The 26467-nt window shown below is 47.7% G+C and overlaps 1 protein-coding gene across 1 annotated transcript; it reads right to left on the bottom strand.

Moving 5' to 3' along the window:
• Nucleotides 1–7523: 7523 nt before the first annotated feature.
• Nucleotides 7524–22373, bottom strand: gpr37l1b (G protein-coupled receptor 37 like 1b). Its single transcript, XM_052058792.1, has 4 exons — nucleotides 21572–22373; nucleotides 12435–12734; nucleotides 8185–8556; nucleotides 7524–8091 (listed from the first exon to the last, which is right to left on the bottom strand). The coding sequence occupies exons 1-4, from the start codon at nucleotides 22112–22114 to the stop codon at nucleotides 7918–7920; spliced, it is 1389 nt and encodes a 462-aa protein (XP_051914752.1). The 5' UTR covers nucleotides 22115–22373; the 3' UTR covers nucleotides 7524–7917.
• Nucleotides 22374–26467: the final 4094 nt, after the last annotated feature.

Here is a 26467-nt window from a genome sequence, read left to right as displayed (position 1 = left end):
GGATACTGCGCAGAACCCTCAAGCTTCCTGGCCTCTGGTAGAGGACCCGGGCTGAATGAGGGACGGACACCACCCAAGGGGGGGTGAGACTAGGAATTTTATATATATATATATATGGTATATATATATATATTAGTCCTTGCACATTTTTTACATGCATGCCCCATTTGTCAACCTTTTTCACTATTCCAACTTCGACATATTCCAAAAATCCATGTCGTCTGTCTTATCACGACCCATTTTTTAAAATTCAAAATTATAAATGAAGAGCCAAAATTAGATTTTTTGAGGAGGGGGGGCGTCCTCCAATGTCTACATATTTTGACAGATTCAAACTGTCCCAACTTTAAATAAATTTATCTCAACCACGTTTTATAAAACACATTTTCAAATGGTATGGTCTTCAACTGGTTAACATGTCTGCCTCACAATCTAGAGATCACGGGTTCGATCCCGGGCCTGCGTAGGTTTTCTCCGGGTACCCTGGTTTCCTCCCACATTCCTAAAACATGCACAGGAGGGTAACTAATCACTCTAAATTGTCCTTAGGAGTGATTTTGAGTGTGAATAATTTTTGGGTCTATGTGTGCCGTGCAATTGGCTGACAACCAGTTCAGGGTGTACACCGCCTACTGGCGGAAGAAGGCTGGGATAGTGTTGTGTCCAGGACCGGCAACCCGAGGCCAAGGCCAAGGACTTGACTCCGAGGCTAAGGCCAAGGACTTGGAAAAATCTTCCGGGGCAAGGCCAAGGCCAAGGACTTGAGAAATTTTCCAAGGCCAAGGACCAAGGACTTGCCTCCGAGGTCAAGGCCAAGGACCAAGAACTGATTTTGAAACTAAGCCTAGCCGAGGACATGTATAAAACAATGCTATCATACCACTTGGCATGTCTTCATGATTTGCAACACCCCTCCATCATAACTCCCTAACGCTTGAATGAAGTGTTTTTATTCAAAGAGTAGAACAGTCAGGATACGTGTTATTTATACTGAGAAAAAATAAAATAAAATCATATGGTATAATTTATGAATTTGTGTTTTAGTGCAGTAGTTTATTAATAAGAATAAATCAACACTCAACAGGCATGACATGGCACGGAACAAAAGTTGAGAAATGACTTTTCATAGAAGTCAATCACAGAAAAAGCGCTAATCTCTCAGTGATAATTTTACAGTTTACCGGCAGCGAGTCCCAGGGACTCGCTGATCAGAAAAGTATGAGTGCCATTATGGATTGCGAGAGTCCCAAATTTTTAATTCTGAAAGGGTCTACTTATTCAATTGCATATGATAATAACACAAACAACAACATGTAGATACAATGATGCGTGATGCGTGGATCACACAGTCAATTCAAGTGCAGTGACTTTTATAATTAAACTATTTTTCGGTACCGTGAAAATGACGCCACAGAAACGACACACTCCCGGTTTGTTACTTTGAAATCCTCAGGCTTGCCGTAGTTTTTTGTTTGTTTTGACTGAGAAATTTCCTTGCGTCCCAAAAATGCACATTGTTTGGAACTGTGCATCCCGTGGGAAAATTAAGCGTCTAGAGGTAACAAAATGGCTGAATCTCTAACCATTCTCTGAGTACGACTATTATTACCACTACCACTAATACTACAGTAATTAATAGCTTCAACCTCACAATAATAATAATAAATCATTCAATCAACCATATTTTTAAACTATGTATTATCAATATTCATTATTCCAAACATGAGAAAGCATTCAGCAAATATAACTGGAATCGAGCAAAAGGACTCCAAATCCCAAAGGCCAAACCCGGAAGTGAACTGCCGACATTATTGACTACAGCTGTAACGCAAATTACTTGGTTCAAACAAACATTCAAGTGCGACCGCACAAACATGACGACTGTGCAAAAATAACTAAATAAAAGACACCACTGTTAAAGAAAGGCTTTACACGCTATTTAAACTGCCGATCGCAAACGCAACAAACCGTGATTGAAACTAACTGTGATGCCGCTCTTTATACGCTAACTGTTACCTGTCAATGGCAGCCGCGCCCCTCTTATAGTGCCAGAGTCAATCCTTCAATATGGATTTCCTCGGATGGAATTTATCAGATTCCTTCGTCATTTTTGCGGTCCTTATACAGGGGTTTCGAGGCTCTAATCCCTCATCGTGTCCAAGGACCAGCAATCCGAGGCCAAGGCCAAGGACTTGACTCCCGAAGCCAAGGCCAACTACCAGGAACTTAACTCCGAGGCCAAGGCCGCGGACCAAGGACTGCCCCTCGAGCCGGTCCTTGGCCTCGAGGACCGGCTCGAGGAGCACATCTCTGCCTCCAGCACACCCACGACCCTCGTGAGGATAAAACAATACAGATAATGGATGGATGGATTCAAACCGTTACAACTGCATTTCTTTTTTTGTCATGCAAATTTTGTTCAAAATAAAGCCAAAAGTGAATTTCTACTTTTTTTTTGTTTGTTTTCAGACAATTTCCCATTCATGAATCATCATCTTACCATAGTGGAGGGGAGTGTGTGTCACAATGTTCCAAACCTGTCTGGGGCTTTATGCCCATGACAGGATCACCCAATGTAAACACATCCTAGGTGACAAAGGAGACGTAATACGGTTCATATGAGCACTCGCGATGATTGAGATAAATGGACATTGTTTCCTTTGGCCCACACACAGGAGGTGGAGCCCGTTGGTGAGAACCCATGTAGCCGCCCGAGCACAGCCAGAAAGGGCAAAATGAGTCCCCTTCCCATGGGCTCACCACCTGTGGGAGAGGCCATAGGGGTCAGATGCCTTGTGAGCTGGGCGGCAGCCAAATGCGGTCCCCATTGACAGAAGCTAGTTCTGGAGACATGAAATCACCTCTCTGGCAGGGAAGGTGCCTGAGCTGGTGTGCCAGATAGAATAGCTCTGATGAGACAGTCCAACTTTCAGACAGAGCTTGTGCTCGAATACCAGTCTTCTCGAGATGGGGTTGGACTTTTGGTGCCTGTACATTGGGGTTCACCTGGTGGGCAAGAGAGTAGTCTGTCTCCAATTTTGGGTGTGTAGATGGGTCCTGACTGTTATTTGAGCCTTTGCACCAAACGGCAGCTCACAGTACAGTACTCACACTTTCTGGAATCCTTGGAGGGTGTGCTGGGAAGCACTGCCCCTAGGGACTCCTGTGTTCTTCAATGTCACATGGGCAATGACAGTGAGACCTGGAAAGGCGTTCCTGGGAATAATGCCCCCCTTGAATGAACCCAACCTGTGTTCCTAGACTCCTGTGCTTGTCACATGCAGAATGCTTCTGAAAGAAATCCCATTTTCAAACATAAGCACCTTTTGTGCACTTTGCACCACGACACCCAAGGCCGCAGTTTAATGATCAATTTTGTGATCATCAGATTTGCAGCTGCATGCTTTGAACAGTCGGGTGAAGAGAGGGGCACAGTTTCTGCTTGGCTCTCGACGAACGCGGACGCTTTTCTGCACTGCTCCTGTACTCCCCTCACCCTTCCCTGCTCGCCATGTGCTATGTGGTGTCCTTGTCTGGCTTTCCTAGCCTCCTGCCGTACTTTCATCCTAAAAACAAACCATGGAATTAGTTGGCTGGTGTCTCGATGCCATCGAAAACATTTTCTCGATGAGAAGAGCAGGCAGTAGGGAGCATACTTGCCCCTCGGTGACATTTGCTGCTGGGTACACCCTAGATCCCTGTTTTCATGTTTCTTGTGCAGAGCGTGCGTGTTCAGAACTAATTGCCCCACGGGGATAAATAAAGTTTTCTAAATCTGAATCTGAATCTAAAATGATCACCACCTGGTAGCGTTGGCACCAATGGTGGGGGAAGATGCCAGTCCGACCTGGCAAACAAAAACGTGTTGTGAGTTTTTTTTTGGGAACATCTGGCGGAATCCCCTGCCAGAAGGAGTTTCAACTTCCACCTCCTGTCGAACTTCACCCATGTCCGAGAAGCGGTGAGGGACATTGAGGCTAAATGGGCCATTTTCCATGCCTCTATTTTTGAGGTGGCCGATTGGAGCTGCAGTCGTAAGGTGGTCTCTGCCGCAGCGGCAATCCATGAACCAACTGGTAGATAGCGGTGGAAAGGGATACAGTCAAGCTGAACAATTAGGCCTACTGTATCGAGCCTTTTTGGCCTGTGAGACTCCGGAGTAGCTGATAGGTACCGTCTGGCCAAGCGCAACACAGGTTCATGCTGTCAGGCAAAAATCGGTGAAGCTTCCAAACAGCTTTGAATAAATTCTGGTCCTCTATCTAGAATCTCATTGCTCTATTAACATTGTGTGTATTGGAGGTGAGGGGGGGGGGGGGGGGTGGTGACCTCAAATTAGGATGTTCTGAGTCGGTGTATTCCAACGACAGAGAGATTCCACTTCTCAACCTCAATCGTCAGGTATTCAGGGGTGCTAGAGAGCATGGTCTATTGTGAAGTCGAATATCAGGTTCAGGAGGAGCAGATTGTGTATTATCAAGCCCATGGAACAGTGGACCAGCTCTACGCCCTCAACAGGGTTCTCGAGGGTGCATGGTAATTTGCCCAACCAGTCTACTTGTGTTTTGTGGATTTAGAGAAGGTTGTGTCTCTGTGGTGAGTGCCTCGAGAGTATAGGGAACCGAAACCCATGATACAGGCCATATCTGTACTACTGATGTCGGAGTTTAGTTTGCATTACCATTACCAGCGATAAGTCTGATTAGTTTCCTGTGAAGGTTTTACTCTGCCATGGCTACCGTTTTTCACTGACACCGTTCATGACCTTTACAGACGCAATTTCTACCCACAGTCGAGAGGGTGTCCAGTTTGAGGTTTCATCTATCCTTTACAAATGATGTAGTACAGTTGGCTTCATCAAGTGCTGATCGCCAATGGAACGGTTCGCAACAGTATGAAGTGGTTGGGATGAAATTAAGCACCTCCAAATCTGGGACCGTGGTCCTCAGTCAGAAAAGGGAGGGAAGGAGAAGTTCAAATATTTTGGAGTCTAGTTCACGAATGAGAGAAGAATGAAACAGGAGATCAACAGGCGGATTGGTGCAAGTTCTGCATTGATGCAGAATTTTAATCGGCCCGTCGTGTTGAAGACAGTGTGGATCCAAAAGGTGACGCTCTCAATTTACCAGTCAATCTTCATTCCTACACTCACCCACGGTCAAGAGCTGTGGGTCGCTAACGAAACAAAAATAACCTGGATACAAACTTTTGAAATCAGTTTGCCCCACAGGGCTCTCCTTTAGAAGTAAGGCTAGGAACTCGGGCATCAGAGTAGAGCCACTACTTCTCCGCATTGAGAGGAGCCACTTGAGATGGCTTGGTTCTTCATTAGGTTGCCTCCTGGACACCTTCCTCGTAAAGTGTTCCGGGTATGTTCCGCCAAGAGAAGCCCATGGGGACAACCCAGGACATGCTGAAGAGACTTTGTCTCCCAGCTGGCCTGGAAACACTTCAGCCCAGAGCATGTGTTGCCATGATACAACAGTCAGACATGGCATCTGTAAACTGACTTTTTGTTTCATGATTATTAACACCAATAAAGTAGCCAATGAGGGACTCAAACCTGTGACCCTTTGGTTGTGTAACACTGGTCTGCAGCACACACATCAGGGGATGAAAGGTGACAGTACTGCTGGGTGCCGTGTTGGTGGCTTCATTAGAGAACAGGGGATGTCTGTTTCAGTGTTTTCGACCAGTATGTGAGCGCTCATCACTCCTAATGAGCTTGCCATTGCTCAAAGCCCTGGCCACTCGCCAGCGTTCATGTGATGATGTCACACAGTCTTTTGCCACCTTCACAACCTCCAACACTAAACTCTCAACATAGAAGACTTTTTGCTGGTGTGGCGCACGGCGCCGCGGAACACACACAAACACATATTTAGATCTACTCACAAACAAACACATTCACATAAATCCAGACACACACACACACACACACACACAACCGCACGGTTGCCGGTTGCTGGGGGTAACCAAGAGAAGAAGGAAGTACGATGGGAAACTTTTTTTTTCCCAGACAACACTTGACTTTCAAGATTGCGAGGGGGCGAGTGAATATTTGTGTCAGTGTGTGTGTGCACGGGTGATCGGTGGTATCCTCCGATCAGGGCCATTTTAACTTTTCCGATGTTGTAATATGTAATTGGGTGGCCCGGTGATCCAGTGGTTAGCGTGTTGACCACACAGTGCAGAGGGCGTGGGTTCAATTTCAGCTCTGTTCTCCCCGGCCTGCGTGGGTTTTCTCTGGGTACTCTGGTTTCCTCCCATATATAATACTTCCAAATACATGCATGGCAGGCTGATTGAACACGCTAAATCAGGGGGGGTCAAACATACAGCCCGCAGGCCGTAACCGGCCCCCAAGGAGGTTCGATCAGGCCTGCAGAATCATTTTGAAGTGAAAAAATGCACAAAAGACACGGAATGAATATTTTTAATAAGATGCAATTTGTGGAGTGTCCGCTAAGGTAGACACTGCTTTGATCAGAGTAGGAGACAACATTGTTTTGATCAGAGAAGAAGACAACCGCAGCCTCAATCTGTCACTGAGACAGACCCAACACAGCAGACGCTATCAAGGACATGAATACTTTATTCTATAAACATTTAATAGCAATCTCCTTAGTTTTTAAGGTGTAGGCAGGGATTACATTTATATTTTATATGCACATGTGTAAATGGTTTAAGAATTCTTTATAAATGTCGTTTAATCTTAAAATGCATTACTGTATTTATCAATACCAATTACTTGTTAAAGTTTGGTGCCTTGGTACAACTAGCGGGATCAGTTGCAATGCATATATGTGAATGATAAAAGTAAATTGCATTTCATTCAATTTAAACATACAGTATTTCAAATGTTCTTGTGCTTCGTTCAACCAAAACAAAGGGAAGACATATTATTTTGGTTATTTATTGCAGAGTATGGTATAATTTTAATGGTCCGGCCCACTTGACATCTGTCGAGGCCATATGCGGCCCACAATGTGAAATGAGTTTGACACCCCTGCTCTGAATTGTTCTTAGGTGTTAGTGTGAGTGTGGATGTTTGTTCGTCTCTGTGTGCCCTGTGATTGGATGGCAACCAGTTCTGGGTGTCCAACGCCTACTGCCCCAAAATGGCTGGGATAGCCCCCCCCCCCCACGATCCTTATGAGGATAAAGCAGATTGGAAAATGGATGGATGGATACTGTGGAATAAATTCAGTATATTAACACGAATGATGATTAAAATATTGAAATATTCTACTTTTTATTATTGTACTATATTGCCAATGTCGTTAACGGGACATAATTGTCAAGTGATGACATCATCAATGCTGAAGGTAAAGTTATTTTTTATTTCACATTTTTCACAGTCATTCTTTCACATAACATTGACCGTCACTTTAGTCATATGGTTAATACATGACTTACATTAGCCAATTTGATGTCATGTCATTCTTACCATGGCAATCCCGGGTCAGCAAGCCATTTGTCTTCAAATGCAAACAAAATACACTGATGTAGTGTGTTAAAGTCTTCTAAAGATTGTTAATTGACATTTTTTACATAAAAAAAAAATCAACAAACGAAAATCATGGCAGAGAATAAATTGTGTCAATTCAAATTCAGCTACCTTGACAAGATTAATTTTTCTTTTCACATTCAACATTAACACAATTATTTGGAACTGCTACTTAAACATCATCTTTATGCATCTGTGCCATACAGTGAGTTTTTTTTTTCTTTTTTGTGGCCTTGTCAAACCTCTTCCCAAATGTTCTACCAGTCTCTATCGTGATTACAGATGACAATTCAGAGAAGAAGAAGACAAGAAGTAAAGGCAGGATATAGAGAGACCATAGAGCAGAATGTGAAAAAGTAGGATGCAGGACGTAATGAGAAAAGAATGAAGCAGGAGCAGTATATTCTCTAACTGGAGATGGACAAGATAGGCGACGCGTCTTTTGTTTTGTCGAAGAAGTTTGCTGCTTCTTTGGTTGCCTTCAGCGGGAGGTGAGCAGACCCGGGAGAACCTTCAACCAAGTTCTCCTGACATGCTCGACAGCAGCAGCAGCAGCAGTCCACGAAAACCCGACCCAACGCCTGTGGACCGTACACAGAGTGCAGATATTCACATAAATGTGTGTACACACAAATGTGTACTTGTGTGATTTTTAGATAAATCATATTACCTACCTTACATAAAAACAACAGTACCACAGGAGTGATGGAGGACTTGAGGAACAATAGAAAGTGATGTAAGAACGCAAGCGTGGCCGCCGTGTCCACAGAGATGGTGACGTGGGTGTACGCCAGCGTGATGTTACATATGTGTTCAGGCAGAGCACAGATGGTGTACACCAGCGCTAGTGCTAACAATGTGCAGTTGAGCTGCTGCTCCTGCGCCTTCTGATGATGTCGCTTGTGATTGGAGGACATGTCGTCATGGCTCCGCTGCTTGTAGGTGGAGCTGGAGTCACTGTGGACGTTGCGGGTCGCCATTTGGCAGAGGACAGTGAAGAGGACGGGCAGGCACAAGTAACAGCCAAAAGTCCACCACATGCGAGCCTGAAAAATATTAAGATAACACGGCCTGCTGCGAGTACTGAAAACCAAAAGTTATTGAAGTTCATGGAAACGTCCAAAAAACTAACAATGAAAAAAAAATGGTTTCGTTCACGAAATAGAATAAGGGAAAGCTTAAAAATATATATTCCGGGCTGGAGTTTGCATGTTCTCCCCATACGTGCCTGCGTGCATTTTCTCCGGGTACTATGGTTCCCTTCCAGATTTCCAAATAAATATGGTAGGTTGATTGAACCCCCTCCGTGAGTCGTCACCTTACCGTGGTGGAGGGGTTTGTGTGTCCCAATGATCCTAGAAGCTAAGTTGTCTGGGGCTTTATGCCCCTGGCAGGGTCACCCATGGCAAACAGGTTCTAGGTGAGGGGCCAGACAAAGCACAGCTCAAAAGACCCCAATGACGACAAAAATAAATGGATCTCAGTTTCCCTTGCCCGGACGCGGGTCACCGGGGCCCCCCTCTGGAGCCAGGCCTGGAGGTGGGGCTCGTTGGCAGGCGCCTGGTGGCCGGGCTTACACCCATGGGGCCCGGCCGGGCACAGCCCGAAGAGGCAACGTGGGTCCCCCTTCCCATGGGCTCACCACCCATGAGAGGGGCCAAAGGGGTCGGGTGCAATGTGAGCTGGGCGGCAGCCAAAGGCGGGGACCCTGGCGGTCCGATCCTCGGCTGCAGAAGCTAGCTCTTGGGACATGGAATGTCACCTCTCTGGCAGGGAAGGAGCCCGAGCTGGTGTGTGAGGCAGAGAATTTCCGACTGGATATAGTCGGACTTGCCTCCACACACAGCCTGGGTTCTGGTACCAGTACTCTCGAGAGGGGTTGGACTCTATTCCACTCTGGAGTTGCTCACGGTGAGAGGCGCAGAGCAGGTGTGGGCATACTCATTGCCCCCCGGCTCAGTGCCTGTACATTGGGGTTCACACCGGTAGACGAGAGGGTTGCCTCCCTCCGCCTTCGGGTGGGTGGACGGGTCCTGACTGTTGTTTGTGCATATGCACCAAACAGCAGCTCAGCATACCCACCCTTTTTGGAGTCCTTGGAGGGTGTGCTGGAGAGTACTCCTGCTGGGGACTCCATTGTTCTGCTGGGGGACTTCAATGCTCACGTGGGCAATGACAGTGATACCTGGAGGGGCGTGATTGGGAGGAACGGCCCCCCCGATCAAAACCCGAGTGGTGTTTTGTTATTGGACTTCTGTGCTCGCCACGGATTGTCCATAACGAACACCTTGTTCAAACATAAGGGTGTCCATATGTGCACTTGGCACCAGGACACCCTAGGCCGCAGTTCGATGATCGACTTTGTAGTTGTATCATCGGATTTGCGGCCGCATGTTCTGGACACTCGGGTGAAGAGAGGGGCGGAGCTGTCAACTGATCACCACCTGGTGGTGAGTAGGCTCCGATGGTGGGGGAAGATGCCGGTCCGTCCTGGCAGACCCAAACGTATAGTGAGGGTTTGTTGGGAGCGTCTGGCGGAATCCCCTGTCAGAAGGAGTTTCAACTCCCACCTCCGACAGAGCTTTTCCCATGTTCCGGGGGAGACGGGGGACATTGAGTCCGAGTGGACCATGTTCCGTGCCTCTATTGTTGAGGCGGCCAATCTGAGTTGTGGCCGTAAGGTGGTTGGTGCCTGTCGTGGCGGCAATCCTCGTACTCGCTGGTGGACACCAGCAGTAAGGGATGCCGTCAAGCTGAAGAAGGAGTCCTATCGAGCCTTTATGGCCTGTGGGACCCCAGAGGCAGCTGACGGGTATCGACTGGCCAAGCGGACCGCGGCTTCGGTGGTCGCCGAGGCAAAAACCCGAGCGTGGGAAGAGTTCGGTGAGGCCATGGAAGCCGACTTCCGGACGGCTTCGAGGAAATTCTGGTCCACCATCCGACGTCTCAGGAGGGGGAAGCAGTGCACCACTAACACTGTGTACAGTGGGGATGGGGCGCTGCTGACTTCGACTCGGGACGTTGTGAACCGGTGGGCAGAGTACTTCGAAGACCTCCTCAACTCCACCAACACGCCTTCCTTTGAGGAAGCAGAGCCTGGGGACTCTGAGGTGGGCTCTCCTATCTCTGTGGTTGAAGTCACCGATGTGGTTAAAAAGCTCCTCGGTGGCAAGGCCCCAGGGGTGGATGAGATCCGCCCGGAGTTCCTCAAGGCTCTGGATGTTGTGGGGCTGTCCTGGTTGACACGCCTCTACAACATCGCGTGGTCAACAGGGAGAGTGCCTCTGGATTGGCAGACCGGGGTGGTAGTCCCTCTTTTTAAAAAGGGGGACCGGAGGGTGTGTTCCAACTACAGAGGGATCACACTCCTCAGCCTCCCTGGTAAGGTCTATTCAGGGGTGCTGGAGAGGAGGGTCCGTCAGGAAGTCGAGCCTCAGATTGAGGAGGAGCAATGTGGTTTTCGTCCCGGCCGTGGAACAGTGGACCAGCTCTACACCCTTAGCAGGGTCCTTGAGGGTATGTGGGAATTCGCCCAACCAGTCTACATGTGTTTTGTGGACTTGGAGAAGGCGTTTGACCGTGTCCCTCGGGGAGTTCTGTGGGGGGTGCTTCGTGGGTATGGCGTACCGAACCCCCTGATACGGGCTGTTCGGTCACTATACCACCGATGTCAGAGTTTGGTTCGCATTGCCGGCAGTAAGTCAGAACCGTTTCCAGTGGGGGTAGGACTCCGCCAAGGCTGCCCTTTGTCGCCGATTCTGTTCATAACCTTTATGGACAGAATTTCTAGGCGCAGCCGAAGCGTTGAGGGAGTCTGTTTTGGGGGCCTCAGTATTACATCCCTGCTTTTTGCAGATGATGTGGTGCTGTTGGCTCCTTCAAACGGGGCTCTACAACTCTCACTGGAGCGTTTCGCAGCCGAGTGTGAAGCGGTTGGGATGAAAATCAGCACCTCCAAATCTGAAACCATGGTCCTCAGTCGGAAAAGGGTGGATTGCCCCCTCCGGGTCGGGGAGGAGATATTACCCCAAGTGGAGGAGTTTAAGTATCTTGGGGTCTTGTTCACGAGTGAGGGCAGGAGGGAGCGAGAGATCGACAGGCGGATCGGTGCAGCGTCTGCTGTGATGCGGACGTTGTATCGGTCTGTCGTGGTAAAGAAGGAGCTGAGCCAAAGGGCGAAGCTCTCAATTTACCGGTCGATCTACGTCCCAACCCTCATCTATGGCCACGAGCTATGGGTCGTGACCGAAAGAACGAGATCCCGGATACAAGCGGCCGAAATGAGTTTTCTCCGCAGGGTGTCCGGGCTCTCCCTTAGAGATAAGGTGAGAAGCTCGGTCATCCGGGAGGGGCTCAGAGTCGAGCCGCTTCTCCTCCACATCGAGAGGAGCCAGATGAGGTGGCTTGGGCATCTGATTCGGATGCCTCCTGAGCGCCTCCCCGGTGAGGTGTTCCGGTCATGTCCCACCGGGAGGAGACCCCGAGGAAGACCCAGGACACGCTGGAGAGACTACGTCACCCAGCTGGCTTGGGAACGCCTCGGAATCCCCCGGGGAGAGCTGGAAGAAGTAGCTAGGGAGAGGGAAGTCTGGGCTTCCCTGCTAAAGCTGTTGCCCCCGCGACCCGGCCCCGGATAAGCGGTAGATGATGGATGGATGGATGGATGGGTTGATTGAACAGTCTGAGATTGTCCCTAAGTGTGATTGTGAGCGCGAATGGTTGTTCGTCTATTTGTGCCCTGCGATTGACTTGCAACCAGCCTACTGACCAAAGACAGCTGGGATAGGCTCCAGCACACCCGTGACACTTGTGAGGATAAATGGATTAGAAAAAGGATGGATGGATGGACGGATATCATAACCCTGCTGGAAAGATGTTAATGGCATTGTTAGCGTGTCGACTGGCAAAGTAGGTGTAGTCTCACCTGGTGGTATCTGTGCAGGAGCGAGTGCAGGGAGTCGGGTAGGAGCAAGGAAGGTGGGGAGGAGACGCTGATGGAACAGGAGTCGACAGCGGTGGTGTGGGCAGTCCTTGTGACGTGCCATAAGAAGAGCTCAGGACTGGCCAGCAGCACAGCGGCGACCCATACCACGGCCAACTTGACCAGTACCGAGCGACAGCGCTCCACTCGCCGTGTCTTTCGTTGTGACGAGCTGGTGGCGGCGTGGAAACGGTCGATGCCCAGAACACACAGTGTGAAGGAAGTGACACCCAGAGACACCACCTGAGAGATGCCACAATCAGCGGATCGGTCGCCACTTGTCATATAACATCATGACATTTGGTGCACAAACAAAAAAAGATCCCAAAAAGAAAGTCACAGTCATACAAGATGCATTCAGCGTATCCTTCCTCCTCATTTGATGCACGAACAAAAAAAATCCCCCCAAAAAATCACAGTCATACAAGATGCGTTCAGCGTAGCCTCCCTCCTCATTTGATGCACTCTCAATCTAACAAGAGACAGACCGTTCAATCGGCTGATTTTTGTAGGTCTTTCTGGTATTTTTTTCTAAATTTTGCTGAAAAAAAACCATTATGATGAATGAGAAACATGGACCTCACCGGTGCCCCCCCCTCTGGAGCCAGGCCCGGAGTTGCGGCTCGTTGGCGAGCGCCTGGTGGCCGGGCCGAAACCCTTGGGGCCCGGCCGGGCTCAGCCCAAAGAGGCAATGTGTCCCTCTTCTCATGGCTCACCACCTATGGGAGGGGCCAAAGGGGTCGGGTGCAATGTGAGCCGGAAGGCAGCCAAGGGTGGGGACCTTGGCGGTCCGATCCAAGGCTACAAAAGTTGGTCTAGGGATGTGGAATGCCACCTCTCTTGCAGGAAAGGAGACCGAGCTGGTGTGCGAGGTAGAGAAGTTCTGACTGGATATAGCCGGACTTGCCTCCACATACACCCTGGGCTCTTTGCAAATTCTGTCAGCGGGGTTGGACTCTCTTCCACTCTGGAGTTGCTCACGGTGAGAGGCGCAGAGCAGGTGTGGGCATGCTCATTGCCCCTCGGCTCAGTGCCTGTACATTGGGGTTCACACCGGTAGACGACCTTGTGGTGGGGGGACGGGTCCTGACTGTTGTTTGTGCATATGCACCCAACAGCAGCTCAGCATACCCACCCTTTTTGGAGTCCTTGGAGGGTGTACTGGAGAGTGCTCCAGCTGGGCACACCCTTGCTCTGCTCGGGGACTTCAATGCTCACGTGGGCAATGACAGTGAGACCTGGAAGGGCGTGATTGGGAGGAGCACCCCCCCCCCACCCCCTCGGTCAGAAATCGAGCTGTGTTTTGTGATTGGACTTCTGTGCTCGTCACGGATTTTCCATAATGAACACCATGTTCAAACATATGTGCACTTGGCACCAGGACACCATTGGCCGGAGTTCGATGATTGACTTTGTGGTTGTGTCAACTGATTTGCGGCCGCATGTTTTGGACACTCGAGTGAGGAGAGGGGCGGAGCTGTCAACTGATCACCTGGTGGTTATTTGGCTCCGATGGTGGGGGAAGATGCCGGTCCGACCTGGCAGACCCAACCGTATTGTGAGTGTTTGTTGGGAGCGTGTGGCGGAATCCCCTGTCAGAAGGAATTTGAATGCCCACCTCCTGCAGAGCTTTTCCCAAATCCCGGGGGACATTGAGTCTGAGTGGACCACGTTCCATTCCTCTTTTGTTGAGGCAGCCAATCTGAGTGGTGGCCGTAAAATGGCTGTCGTGGCGGCAACCCCCGAACTCACTGGTGGACACCGGCAGTAAGGGATGCCGTCAAGATGAAGAAGGAGTCCTATCGGGACTTTATGGCCTGTGGGACCCCAGTGGCAGCTGATGTGTATGGACTGACTTATATCACCACAGTTTCCGTCCTCACCGAGCAGCGGGTGCTGCTGAGCCCCTCTACCAACAATAAGCACTCGCAATTGGACACACTTTACACTAGCCTCGCGTCCGTTCCAGCTCTCGAGCTACCAAAGTAGCAAGCCGCACATAATGGCAAACAATTTGAAATCTGTGGACCGGATTTGTGCTTCCCCTCCTTGCCAGACCAGCATCCGCCACTGATATATATAAATGTGTGTGTGTGTGTGTATACAGTAATCCCTCCTTTATCAAGGTTAATGGGGACCATAACCACCCAAGATAAACGAAAATTCGCGGAGCGACCAATTAACATATATATTTTTTAAAAATGCCCTGCGTGGGGCTCTGCGATTGAGCAGAGCGAGCGCGCACGCATGCTCACACGCACACACACACACACACAATCCAGCGATCCCGCCCGTGTGCAGCAGACGTGTTTATGATTATTCAATTAAGGTTGTTTAGACAATTGAGGAAGGAGAGACCTCCTTTTGTTCTTATAAATCTCTCTCTCTCTCTCTCTCTCTCTCTCTCTCTCTCTCTCTCTCTCTCTCTCTCTCTCTCTCTCTCTCTCTCTCTCTCTCTCTCTCTCTCTCTCTCTCCCCCTCCCTCCCTCCCTCTCCCCTCCACACCCACCACTCACACACACGCACACGCACACACACACACAGGCCGGCGACCCAGCTTGTGCATCAGACGTGTTTATGATGAGTCAATTCAGACAATTAAGGATGAAAGAGACCTGCTTTTGTTCTTATAAGCCTCCTCTCTCTAGGGCCGTTCACACGGCACACATTTGCTCCGGCCCTGCACTGATATATTTTGTTGCGATATATTTTGCACCGCAGCAAATTGTGTGGAGCGTTTACACGTACAAAGCCGCTGAGCGGGGCACCCCCGACGCAGTGTCGGGGCCGCCCCACTTGCGTTCACGCGGCTGTTTCTGCAGCGGAGCAAAACGACAGAAAAAAACGAGCTGTCGTGTTGGTTCTTTGTAAAACGTACTGTATATACACAACCCAAGCGAATACTAGACCGGAACGTCCTTCTCCTTCTCGGTTTCCGTGCCTTCTGCTCGAGAGTGACCGCCCAAGAAAACGTAAATGAACGATGACTTCAATGACACTCAGAAAAGCAAACACTAATGCGCCAAACAGAAAATCAAGAGAGGAAATCACAAAATAAATTCTATGGGGGGCGGGGGGTTGTGAACAAACAACAAAGGAACAAACACCTCCGAGACAGCCCAGTCTCCTACAAAAGGAAAGATGTTATTAGCCAAGTCTTGTGTCGTTATGAATCAACGAAGTCCGAGAGAGCAAGAAAGCAACGCATTCTCGCCATGCGTACTCTTCACAAGCATTTGCTCTGGAGCTAATTTAACCCAGTTGCGTTCACCGTGCAAATTTACACTGGTGCTGCTTCGCCAACCAGCATTTGCTGCGGAGCAAATATTTGACCCACCTCCCTGAGGTGGGTCAAATTTGGTCCGGTATAAGCTCTCTACGCCGGAGCTAATTTGCACGTGTGAACGCTCTACTGGGGCAGCCCCGGTGCAGCACCGGACCAAATCTTGCCGTGTGAACAGCCCTTTTGTCTCTCTCTTTCTCTCAGCAACACACATACACTCAACTGCACGGCCCATGCGTACACGCACACACGTGTGCCCCGCGTGGACCTTCCGTGCTTGAGATGAGTGCGCACACAGCACCCATAGTAAACAACACTTAGACACTGATTTTTGCGGACTTCAAAAAAAATCCTCAATGCACGGAAGCCGCGATAAACGAACCGCAAAATAGCGAGGGATCACTGTATTCACACATAATCTCCCACACAATATTACTGTCTATCAACAACAGTGAAAAAAATATTTTGCCACACAACATCTGCTTTAACAGCTCTTGAGAGAATCCAAACCGAGCAATATAAAATTATAAAGTGCACATCTAAGGTAAACTAGTACTCAGCCTAAAGTGGATTTAAGCCATGGTTGCATACGTCGTTTTTACAATACAATACAATCATGGATCAGGCGCCGACAGGTATGGCAGCCTCGGTCACACGCTCCCTAGTATTATCCGTGTTTTTGTCATTTTCGTTTGTTTTTGGTGACCCTGAGCGGCTTACTTACACGAGGGAAAAGTTGCTGCGCATTGGGGAGTCTACGCTCGATCTTTTTTCACCCGCACACGAAAATCCACAAGGTTTTTCGGAGCTAATCGCTGCGCTGTACGGAGCATGGAAACGCCGCCGGAGGAGGGGGAAGCGAGCCGGCGTGCTCGTCAAGCTCCGGCAGCGCGGATTTCGAACCCCGCCCCCATCGATCCATCTTGCTAATCTACGATCTCTGCCAAACAAGATGGATGAACTTCTTCTCCTCACAAAGACCAACAAAACCTTTGCACGTTCTGCTGCGCTCTGCTTCACTGAAACCTGGCTCAGTGACCGCCACCCACATCCCGCGCTCCATCTACCCGGCTTCCGCCTTCTCCGAGCCGACCGCGACACGGAGCTATCAGGGAAATCGAAAGGTGGTGGGATTTGCTTCTATATCAACGAAGAATGGTGCACTGATGTCACGAAGCTCGACGCACACTGCAGCCCGGACCTGGAGTCGCTGTCTTTAAACTGCAAGTCATTCTACTCGCCATGTGAGTTCACCTCCTTTTTACTAGTCGGTGTTTACATTGCGCCACAAGCTAACTCTAACACGGCGATACAAACGGTAGCCGAACAAGTAAACAAACTCGAACTAAAATACCCAGAGTCACCCCTGATCATTTTGGGCGATTTTAACTTAATTTTAACTTAAGCACATCTTAACTGTGAACTTCCCAGATATAAGCAGCACATCGACTGTTTCACCAGAGAAGGCAACATTCTAGACCACTGCTATACAACAATCAAAAATGCATACCGATCGGTCGCCCGTGCAGCATTGGGTCTTTCTGACCACAATTTAATCCACTTAATACCTACATACAGACAGAAACTCAAATGTGTTAAACCGGTTGTTAAGACTTTGAAAAAATGGACAGATGAAGCAAAGCTAGCTCTACAAGAATGCTTAGACTGCACTGATTGGGGCGTCTTTGAAACTTCAACGGGCACACTGGATGAATACACAGACACTGTAACATCATACATCAGTTTCTGTGAGGACATGTGTGTACCAACGAAGTCCTTCCGCTCCTTCAACAATAACAAGCCATGGTTTACTCCCAAACTCAGGCAACTCAGGAAAGAGAAAGAGTCCGCATTTAGAAGTGGAGATCGGGCACTGTACAAACAGGCCCGAAACCAATTGACAAAGCAAATTAACATCGCTAAGAGAAGCTATGCAGAGAGGCTTGAAAAACGACTAACGACTCTGCATCTGTATGGAATGGCCTGAAAGCAATCACTAACTATAGAATGCCATCCCCCCAAACAGTGAACAATAAGGGTCTTGCTAATGAACTAAACATATTTTTCTGCCGATTTGAAAAGGACAGCCCCATTTCCCACACACACCCACCTCTACCAGAAACCACTCTACCTACCCCCCCACCCTCTTTTTCTCCACTACAGATCCACGAACAGGACGTGAGACGGCTCTTCAAGCAGCAAAAGATCAAGAAAGCTCCGGGGCCCGACAAAGTGTCCCCCTCCTGCCTGAAAGTCTGCGCTGACCAGCTGGCTCCGGTCTTCACACAAATCTTCAACAGATCCCTGGAGCTGTGTGAGGTCCCATCCTGCTTCAAACAGTCTACCATCATCCCAGTTCCCAAGAAATCGAGGAAGAAGTCTGGTCATGAAGTCCTTTGAACACCTTGTGCTGAACCACCTAATGAACGTCACTGGACCCCTGCTGGACCCTCTCCAGTTTGCCAACCGGGCAAACAGGTCTGTGGAAGACGCAGTCAACATAGGTCTGCACTACATCCTCAAGCACCTCGACAGCACAGTAACCTACGCAAGGATTCTGTTTGTGGATTTCAGCTCTGCGTTCAACACCATCATCCCGGAACTCCTCACCCCCAAACTACTCCACCTTGGTGTGTCCCCTACGATCTGCCAGTGGATCCTCAGATTCCTGACGGGACGGACACAACAGGTGAGACTGGGAGCAACAACATCATCAATACGCACCACCAGCACTGGAGCCCCACAGGGATGTGTCCTCTCGCCACTGCTCTTCTCTCTCTACACAAACGATTGCACCTCAACAGATCCAGCTGTCAAACTCATAAAGTTCGCAGACGACACCACGGTCATCGGTCTCATCAAAGACGGCGACGAGTCTGCGTACTGCCAACAAGTGGAGTAGCTGGAGCTCTGGTGCAGCCGACACAACCTCGGGCTGAACACGCTCAAGACTGTAGAGATGATCGTGGACTTGAGGAAAGATTCTTCTCCACAGTTGCCCCTCACACTATCCAACTGCCCTGTGTCAACCGTCAAGACCTTCAAGTTCCTGGGAATCACAGTCTCCCAGGACATGAAGTGGGAAGTCAACACCATCTCCATCCTGAAAAGGGCCCGGCAGCGGATGTACTTCCTGAGGCTGCTGAGGAAGCGTGGCCTGCCACAGGAGGTGCTACGACAGTTCTACACGGCAGTCATCGAATCAATCCTGTGTTCTTCCATCACGGTTTGGTTTGGGGCCGCCACAAAAAAGGACAAAATCCGACTTCAACGGACAGTTAGGACGGCAGAAAAAATCGTTGGCACCGCCCTACCCACTCTTGAGGACTTGCACACTGCAAGAATCAAGACAAGGGCACGGAAAATCCTCCTGGATCCCCCGCACCTTGCCTACCACTCCCCTCAGGCAGACGCTACAGATCCATGCGCACCAAATCCAGTAGACACTTAAACAGCTTCTTCCCTCTAGCCATTAACTCCTTAAACAGTCACTGACGTCACTCTTCTTGCACCACAAAATGGTACTACAAAACTACTGGTTACTCTAAAATGGTTCAATGATTTTGTTGTTTACGATGATACTAGTGCAGCGTGTTATACCAGAGACAAATTCCTTGTGTGTTCTACATACTTGGCCAATAAAGATGATTCTGATTCTGATTCTGAATCCATGCTGATTTATATAGCGCTTTCACAACAGCGGCAGCTGTAACAAAGTGCTTAACAAAACAGTTAACATAAAGTAAAATAATAAACACAACACATAACATCAAACACGGACAGTCGTGCAGTCATAACCACTTTTCCGTCACACACTTTGTTGTTTGAAGCAGTTTTTCTCAAGTTTGCTTTGAACACAGCAGTCAGGCTATGTTGATTCTGTTGGTCCTTCTTGCGCGGAAGTCTCTCTATGGTTTTGTGTGTACAGCATCTCGGATAACTACACTGGCGACGTTTCATTTTCAGTTGTGGTCGCTGGTTCACTACCACTGCAACGCTGAACTCTCGACGTGCCTCAGCGTCGCTGTCAGACGAACACAGAGAAGCTCCACCCCCGTTATTTATATGGACACGGAACACGGTAACCTTCCACACAAAATAGTTCCAAACAAGTAACAATCGAGTCAGTGGCATACATCAAACTCAACAGAATGCCTGCTCTTTATTCACCAGAGGCTCATAAACCTAGTCTCTTATTTCTCTCCCAAAACAGTGTCTTCTCCAGCTTGGTATACCTTAGCCTTTTCCGCTACGTACAATTTCTGTTCATAGCTTGTAATGGAGGCTCTCGCTGGCAATCCGTAGCGGAGTCGTTCGATGCAATGTGAATGATTTCAGCGTCAGTCGAGCTGTGGAGAATGTTGACAGGCTTGCATGCAGGAGCCATACATTTAGCTGTGGCTTCAGAAAATTTGTTCTTCATCGTGTTGTCCATTTTCTTCGCTTTGAAATGATCCATAGCAGTCTGTCTTAGACGAGGGGGCGGAGTACTCATATCAGCTGTGTGCTTGGCCATTAAGTGGTATTTCAGACGTGCTAGGATGATAGCTCAGTTTACAACTGCAAAAGATACAGGTAACTTTGGTCTTGTCAGTGGAACTATCTGACAACTTTTTAACAGTAAACTTTCCATTCATAAACTGTTTAAGTGTCCGTTTTTGGTGTCTCGCGCTGCCGTGGACCTGTGCAGTGCTCTTGTTGTTTCGTTTCTTGTGTATTTATAGAGCAACGTAACATCCGCTGTGACGTGTGCCGAGTTAATCTTGCAAGAAAAAACGTAATCCAGTTAAAATTCATTTAAATTAATGCCGATAGAAATGCGCTGAAGTGACAGCTCCAATTGTGTGTATATGTATATGTATATGTATATGTATATATGTGTATATGTTTATATATACACACATATAACATGTGTATATGTTTATATACATATACACATATATAAGCTCAATTTCGGCCGACATCATAAAATGTGTCCGTTTTTTTATACGTGGATTCTACTCTCCGTTCATTGTCAAGAAAATTATGTGACTGTCATACCAACAAGGCGTCTTTTCCAGGGACTTAACTAGTGTCCTACAACTACAGCAACTACAATAAAACCCACCAGAAATGAAAGATTAGCAGGCTCTGAACTCTCTAGACGCCCAGCGTCTGCGCTGTCGACGCTCAGCGTCCACACAGTTTAAAGTGCTGTTAAGCTGCTGGACTGAGTGAAAAGAGAGTCGTGTTGTAACCAGTCAAAAGAAGCTGTTTCAGAAAAAAAACTTGAGCGTGTTGTCGCGCATATTTAGTCAATGACATGTGCACACAATTATATGTACACATATGTTTTTGATCACTTATTTTTGCACATTTTCGCAGAAGCTGAGCATACATAATATATATATATATATATATATATATGTGTGTGTGTGTGTGTGTGTATATATATATATATATATATGTGTGTGTGTGTGTGTGTGTGTGTATATATATATATATATATATATATATGTGTGTGTGTGTGTGTATATATATATATATATGTGTGTGTGTGTGTGTGTATATATATATATATATATATGTGTGTGTGTGTGTGTGTGCATCATATATATATATATTATATATATATATATATATATTATATATATATATATATGATGCACACACACACACACACACACACACGTTATATAGCTATATGCTGTTTTAAAAAGGGCTGGCAGTGAATGAATTCATGTGCGAGGAAAAGAGTTGACCGTCATCATGACAAGACGAACACTCTCATGAGCACACCTGCCCAAGCCTCGCCTACCTCCATGTAGGGCACCAATCGGCAGGTGATGTCGGGCAGGATGCGCCGGTGTGACAGCCAGTTGACAAGCTCGACAGGGAGGCAGAACAGCAACATCAGGAAGTCCCAGAATGCAACGCTGGCCAGTAGGTAGTTCCAAGCTGACCTCATATAGAAGTTGTTCCACACAATACACATGACTGCCATGTTGCCCACCACACCCACTGCCAGCAGCAGGCCAGCTGCCAGCACGGTCGTATAGGCAGTGAAGGAACCTTGCCTCAGTGGGTAGAAAGGATTGAAGTGTCCCGGGGAGTGGTCCCAAGAGGCATCCTCTGGATCTGACATGTTGGAGAGTTGGGTGACTTGCGGCAACGTCACAGAGTCTTTCTCAAAGTACTGGCCAGAGGTAGACTGCTGCTCCTCCTTGTCCGCCCCGCGAGCCAGGCGTGGGTGCTGCTCCAGGTATACATCCGGGCCCTCAGTGGGCTCATTGAGTACTGTGTTCGCCGCAAACATCTGGCACAGAGATAGAGCCAGAACCAATGTGGCAGATTGTGCCATGGTGGATGATCCAAAGAGAGTCCAAGCAGGAAGTTCCAAAGTTAACTTTCCAAATGGGGTTCTTGTTTTTAGATCCTCATGTGTTCACAATTGGACCTCAACATGCCATCTGTGCTCGAGATAGATGGAGGAAGGATTATGATTATGATGTTGGTGGTCGTGGTGGTGGTGGTGGTTAGAGTGGGGAGGGGCCAACGGCCCGTGGTTGGGCTGTTCCTTTCTGGGACGAACGCGGCAGAGTGAATGAAAGTCTTGCAGGGTCTGTGGGGCCAGTACCGGCTCCGCAACTCACGCGCACACAGCTTCGCGCACACTCACCCACAATTTAGTCTTTTGCTCCCCCCTGCTGCTCATGCGGGTTAAAGCAGCCATTCAAAAGATCTCTTTTGTGCAACAAGATAACGGTGAGACACCTATGATGTAATATACACAATCACAATTATGAACGTGTCGGGGACAGGTGTCAGTCAAGCATTTGCACGTATTTAATAGGTGTTACAAAATAATAAACATGTCAATGACAGATTTCAATCATCGTACTGTATGTGGCGGTTGTCAATTAGTCGTATGTCAGTCAATAATGGGCATATATCTTAAGACGTGTTTCAAATCAGAGCATGTGTTTGTGGCAGGTGTAAATAAACGTGTCACAGGTGTCAATCAAAATGGTCTGATGTTTTTTTAATCTAGGCTAATAAAACATGGGACCTAATAAAGTGGCTACTGCTTCTCAAGGATGAAGTTACATGTCATTCTTGTACCGCTTGAGGTCTGTATTAACTGTTTTAAATTGAACGTTTCTTGTTTCTCTAAATCAGGGGTATGTCCTGCTTGTTTTGGATTTCTCTCAACTTCAACATACCTGATTCAAATGATCAGCTCATCAGCTAGCACTGTAGAAACCTGAAACAATCATCATTCATTGAATTAGGTGTGTTCGGGAGAGTAGGGAGAGATCTCAAACAGGCAGGATACCGGAGTTCACTCCCCCTATCTGAAATGGTCCCACTGTGTACTGTAATTGTCAGTGCGAACCATTGTTCATCTATAGGTGCCCTGCGATTGACTAGCCGGGGCTCTGCATGCGTTGATCACGCACTGCGCATAGGGCGGCAACAGCTTGGGGGTAGGGGGTATTAAAAGAAAAAGCTAAAAAGCTTGCACACAGAGATGTACAACCATTCGCACTCACAGTCACACATTGGGACAATTTAGAGTGTTACATGAACCTCCCATGCATGTTTTTGAAATGTGGGAGGAACCCGGAGTACCCGGAGAAAACCCACACAGGCACGGGGATAAGGCTGAAACTCCACACAAGGACGCCAGAGCTGGAATCGAACCCTGCACAATGAGATCGACACGATAACCCCTGGTCCACCGGGCCGCGTTAATAAATAGCAACGTAGTTGTAATACAAAAACAACATTGGCTTATTTATGCAAAAACATGAAACTGCTGTGCAGACCTCTCGTCAGGATAGCTTCTCTTTGGGTCTCTCTTGCCTGTCTCCAGGTACCCAACCCAACTGTTGTACCTCAAAAATGCTTGTGGCGATTGCGTTGTACGTGCTCGCCAAAAACAACGCAAAACGCTGTTGTGGAAAAGCCGTGACCTGCACATTGAAAATTAAATGGTAAGTTACGAGAGAAAGTTGTTTTTCCTGCAACGATTATGGCGACATTTTCAAGAGGTTCATCGATTAGTCAAACTTAATTTGGAAAAAAAAATCGATCTTCATCCTGTGTAGATTTCTCCCTTTCATATTCAGTTTTCACATTCATTCATTTTCCAATCCGCTTATCCTCACAAGGATGGACTTGTTGCGCATAACGAGATCTTTTGAATGTCTGCTTTACCCCGCATGAGCAGCAGGGGAAAGCAAAAGACTAAGTTATTGGGGCTGGAGCCTATCCCAGCTGTCTTCGGGCAGTAGGCGGGGGACACCCTGAACCAGTTGCCAACCAATCGCAGGGTGCACAGAGACGAACAACCCTCTGCGCTCACACTCACACCTAGGGACAATTTGTAAGTGTTCAATCAGCCGGCCATGCACGTTTTTGGAATGTGGGAGGAAACCGGAGTACTGGGGGAAAAAAAAACACGCAGGCCGGGGAGAACATGCAAACTCCACACAGGGAGGCTAGAGCTGGAATTGAACCCGGTACCTGTGCACTGTAAGGTTGACGCACTAATCGCTGGACCATCGCGCCACCCCAGTTTTCCAGTTTCCCAGTTTTCACATGATGTCCAGAATATTTATATAGTGTCCCACCAGTCCCTGCCTATAAAGGTAGAATACTGACATTTGCATGGACCTGTGTTTTAAATATAGGCCAACATAATATAACTTGGAAAAAGGTTTGTACCATGGTTCAAAACTATATTTACTTCTTGAAGAATCTTTGGATATCTTTTTATTCTTTAGTCTTATATTTCTGGATATATGATCAATGCTTCAATATGTTCAAGGAATAACTCCAGGCCAAGTGATTAATACCATCACTCATCTGGTCAGCATACATCCGGAAGACCCTTAAGGTGACTTTCTGTGCAGATTGAGAGTTTTGGGTGTTGTTTTATCATGCCGTACTGGAGACAAACAAAAAAAAAAGGTACGGACGGAATTAACGCCTTGTACGGCGACATGTGTGTCTATATGAGGACAGATGAATCACTTGATACAACATGCCATGAAAATTATGGTCATGAAAGATCATCCTTCTCTCAACACTGTTTTGGAACAATCCATTGTGAGATGGGTTTGATCAATATTATCTGATCCAACTCACATTCTTGACCCAAAGTATCAGCTTCCTCCTTCGGGCAGGAGATTTAGAGTTCCTCGGAGAAGGCTGAACTGTTGAACATTCTTTCATCCCTACATCTATTAATATGAATGCAAACATTATAGGCTCATGTGTACTGCACTGAAATTGTTTATTCCGGGACTTTTTATCACCCTGGATGTGTTTGTAACCTGTTTCTTGTGTGGTGCGTATATGATGCTGCCGACTCTAAAGTGGTGGACCAGCTGAGTGCTCGTGTCTAATTTCCTTTTGGGTACAATAAAGTATATGAAATGAAATAAAATAAATTAACCCAAGACATGCTGCTCTCTACACGATGGAACACTGGGCGGGAGTACGACAAGCAACACAACGTAGCAATGCCAAACTATGATGAAACTCTGCACCTCGGTCAAACATAAACAGGGGAGATGGGGGAACTCTATTGCCTCTCTAGAACGGGTAAAGTTTTGGTGCGATATGATGATGATGATGATGGTGAGTATCTGTTTCAATAGGGGAGGACATGCATTTGTTGTAACTCATGGGTTCAATACCATGAGTGAGTTCAATACCAGCTCTGGCCTCCCTGTGTGGACTTTGCATGTTCTCCCGGGCCTGCGTGGGTTTTCTCCGGGTACTCCGGTTTCCTCCCACGTTCCAAAAACATGCATGGCAGGCTGATTGAATACTCCAAATTGTCCCTAGGTGTGAGTGTGAGTGTGCATGGTTGTTCGTCTATGTGTGCCCTGCGATTGGCTGGCAACTGGTTCAGGGTGTCCCCCGCCTACTGCCCGAAGACGGCTGGGATAGGCTCCAGGAACCACCGCGACCCTTGTGAGGATCAAGCGTTTCGGAAAATGGATGGATGGATGAATTCAGATTCTCACATGATTGGAGCATCAAATCACTCACAACAAAAAGAAAACAAAACATCATCTTCGGTTGCCCTTGATTAGAATGTAAACTAACACGTTTGCTTAGCTTCCGCGGACAAATGAAGTGGGTTTGCTATGTTTAATCATGTGCATCCAATGTACATGGATTTCCTTTTCGGTGCAATCTTTGTTATGTTTCTCGTCCTTTAAGAGGACCAGTAGTGGAAGGGACGGCTGTGTAACCCCCGCCTATCCCCACCTCCCTGAGTCTGACGTATTTCCGTGAAAGCAGCGCAAAATGCATTTTAGGATATTTTCCGAGTCAAGGCTACCCAAGTATTCAACCGACAAATCCTTGGTTTAAGCCAGCTGACAAGAACAACATCCGGGTATTCTCTGGGTTCTCGTTTATTCATACTATCACTTGGGCCGCGACCGATGACGTTTCAGGAGTTCACATGGACATAAGAGCGGACAAGAACGACTTATTGTTGCCTTCTCAACCATGACTAGCTGTGAGCAGGTGAAGCAAAAAAAGTCACGTGATGACGTTTGTTGTTACCTCTTCCTGCGTGCTTGAATGTTTTCTAAACACCTTGGATATAATTTGATTGGCAGACATGCAGGTTCCCATTTACAGCCCCATATAAGTACCGAAGCCTGCATGCATTCACTCACACCCATGC

Source organism: Hippocampus zosterae, chromosome 2 (genome assembly GCF_025434085.1).
Source record: "Hippocampus zosterae strain Florida chromosome 2, ASM2543408v3, whole genome shotgun sequence".
Classification (NCBI taxonomy): Eukaryota; Metazoa; Chordata; class Actinopteri; order Syngnathiformes; family Syngnathidae; genus Hippocampus; species Hippocampus zosterae.
Note: the sequence above shows the minus strand (reverse complement) of the source record. Positions and strands in the feature narration are given on the sequence as shown.

Bases quoted from the DNA above. Each gene is read 5' to 3' on its own strand.
- gpr37l1b (XM_052058792.1), bottom strand. From the start codon at position 22,114: ATGGCACAATCTGCCACATTGGTTCTGGCTCTATCTCTGTGCCAGATG. The intron at 12,735-21,571 runs GTAGGCGAGGCT...GGCATCTCTCAG, and splicing joins GATTGGTGCCCTACATGGAG to GTGGTGTCTCTGGGTGTCAC. The intron at 8,557-12,434 runs GTGAGACTACAC...AATATTTTTCAG, and splicing joins TCCTGCACAGATACCACCAG to GCTCGCATGTGGTGGACTTT.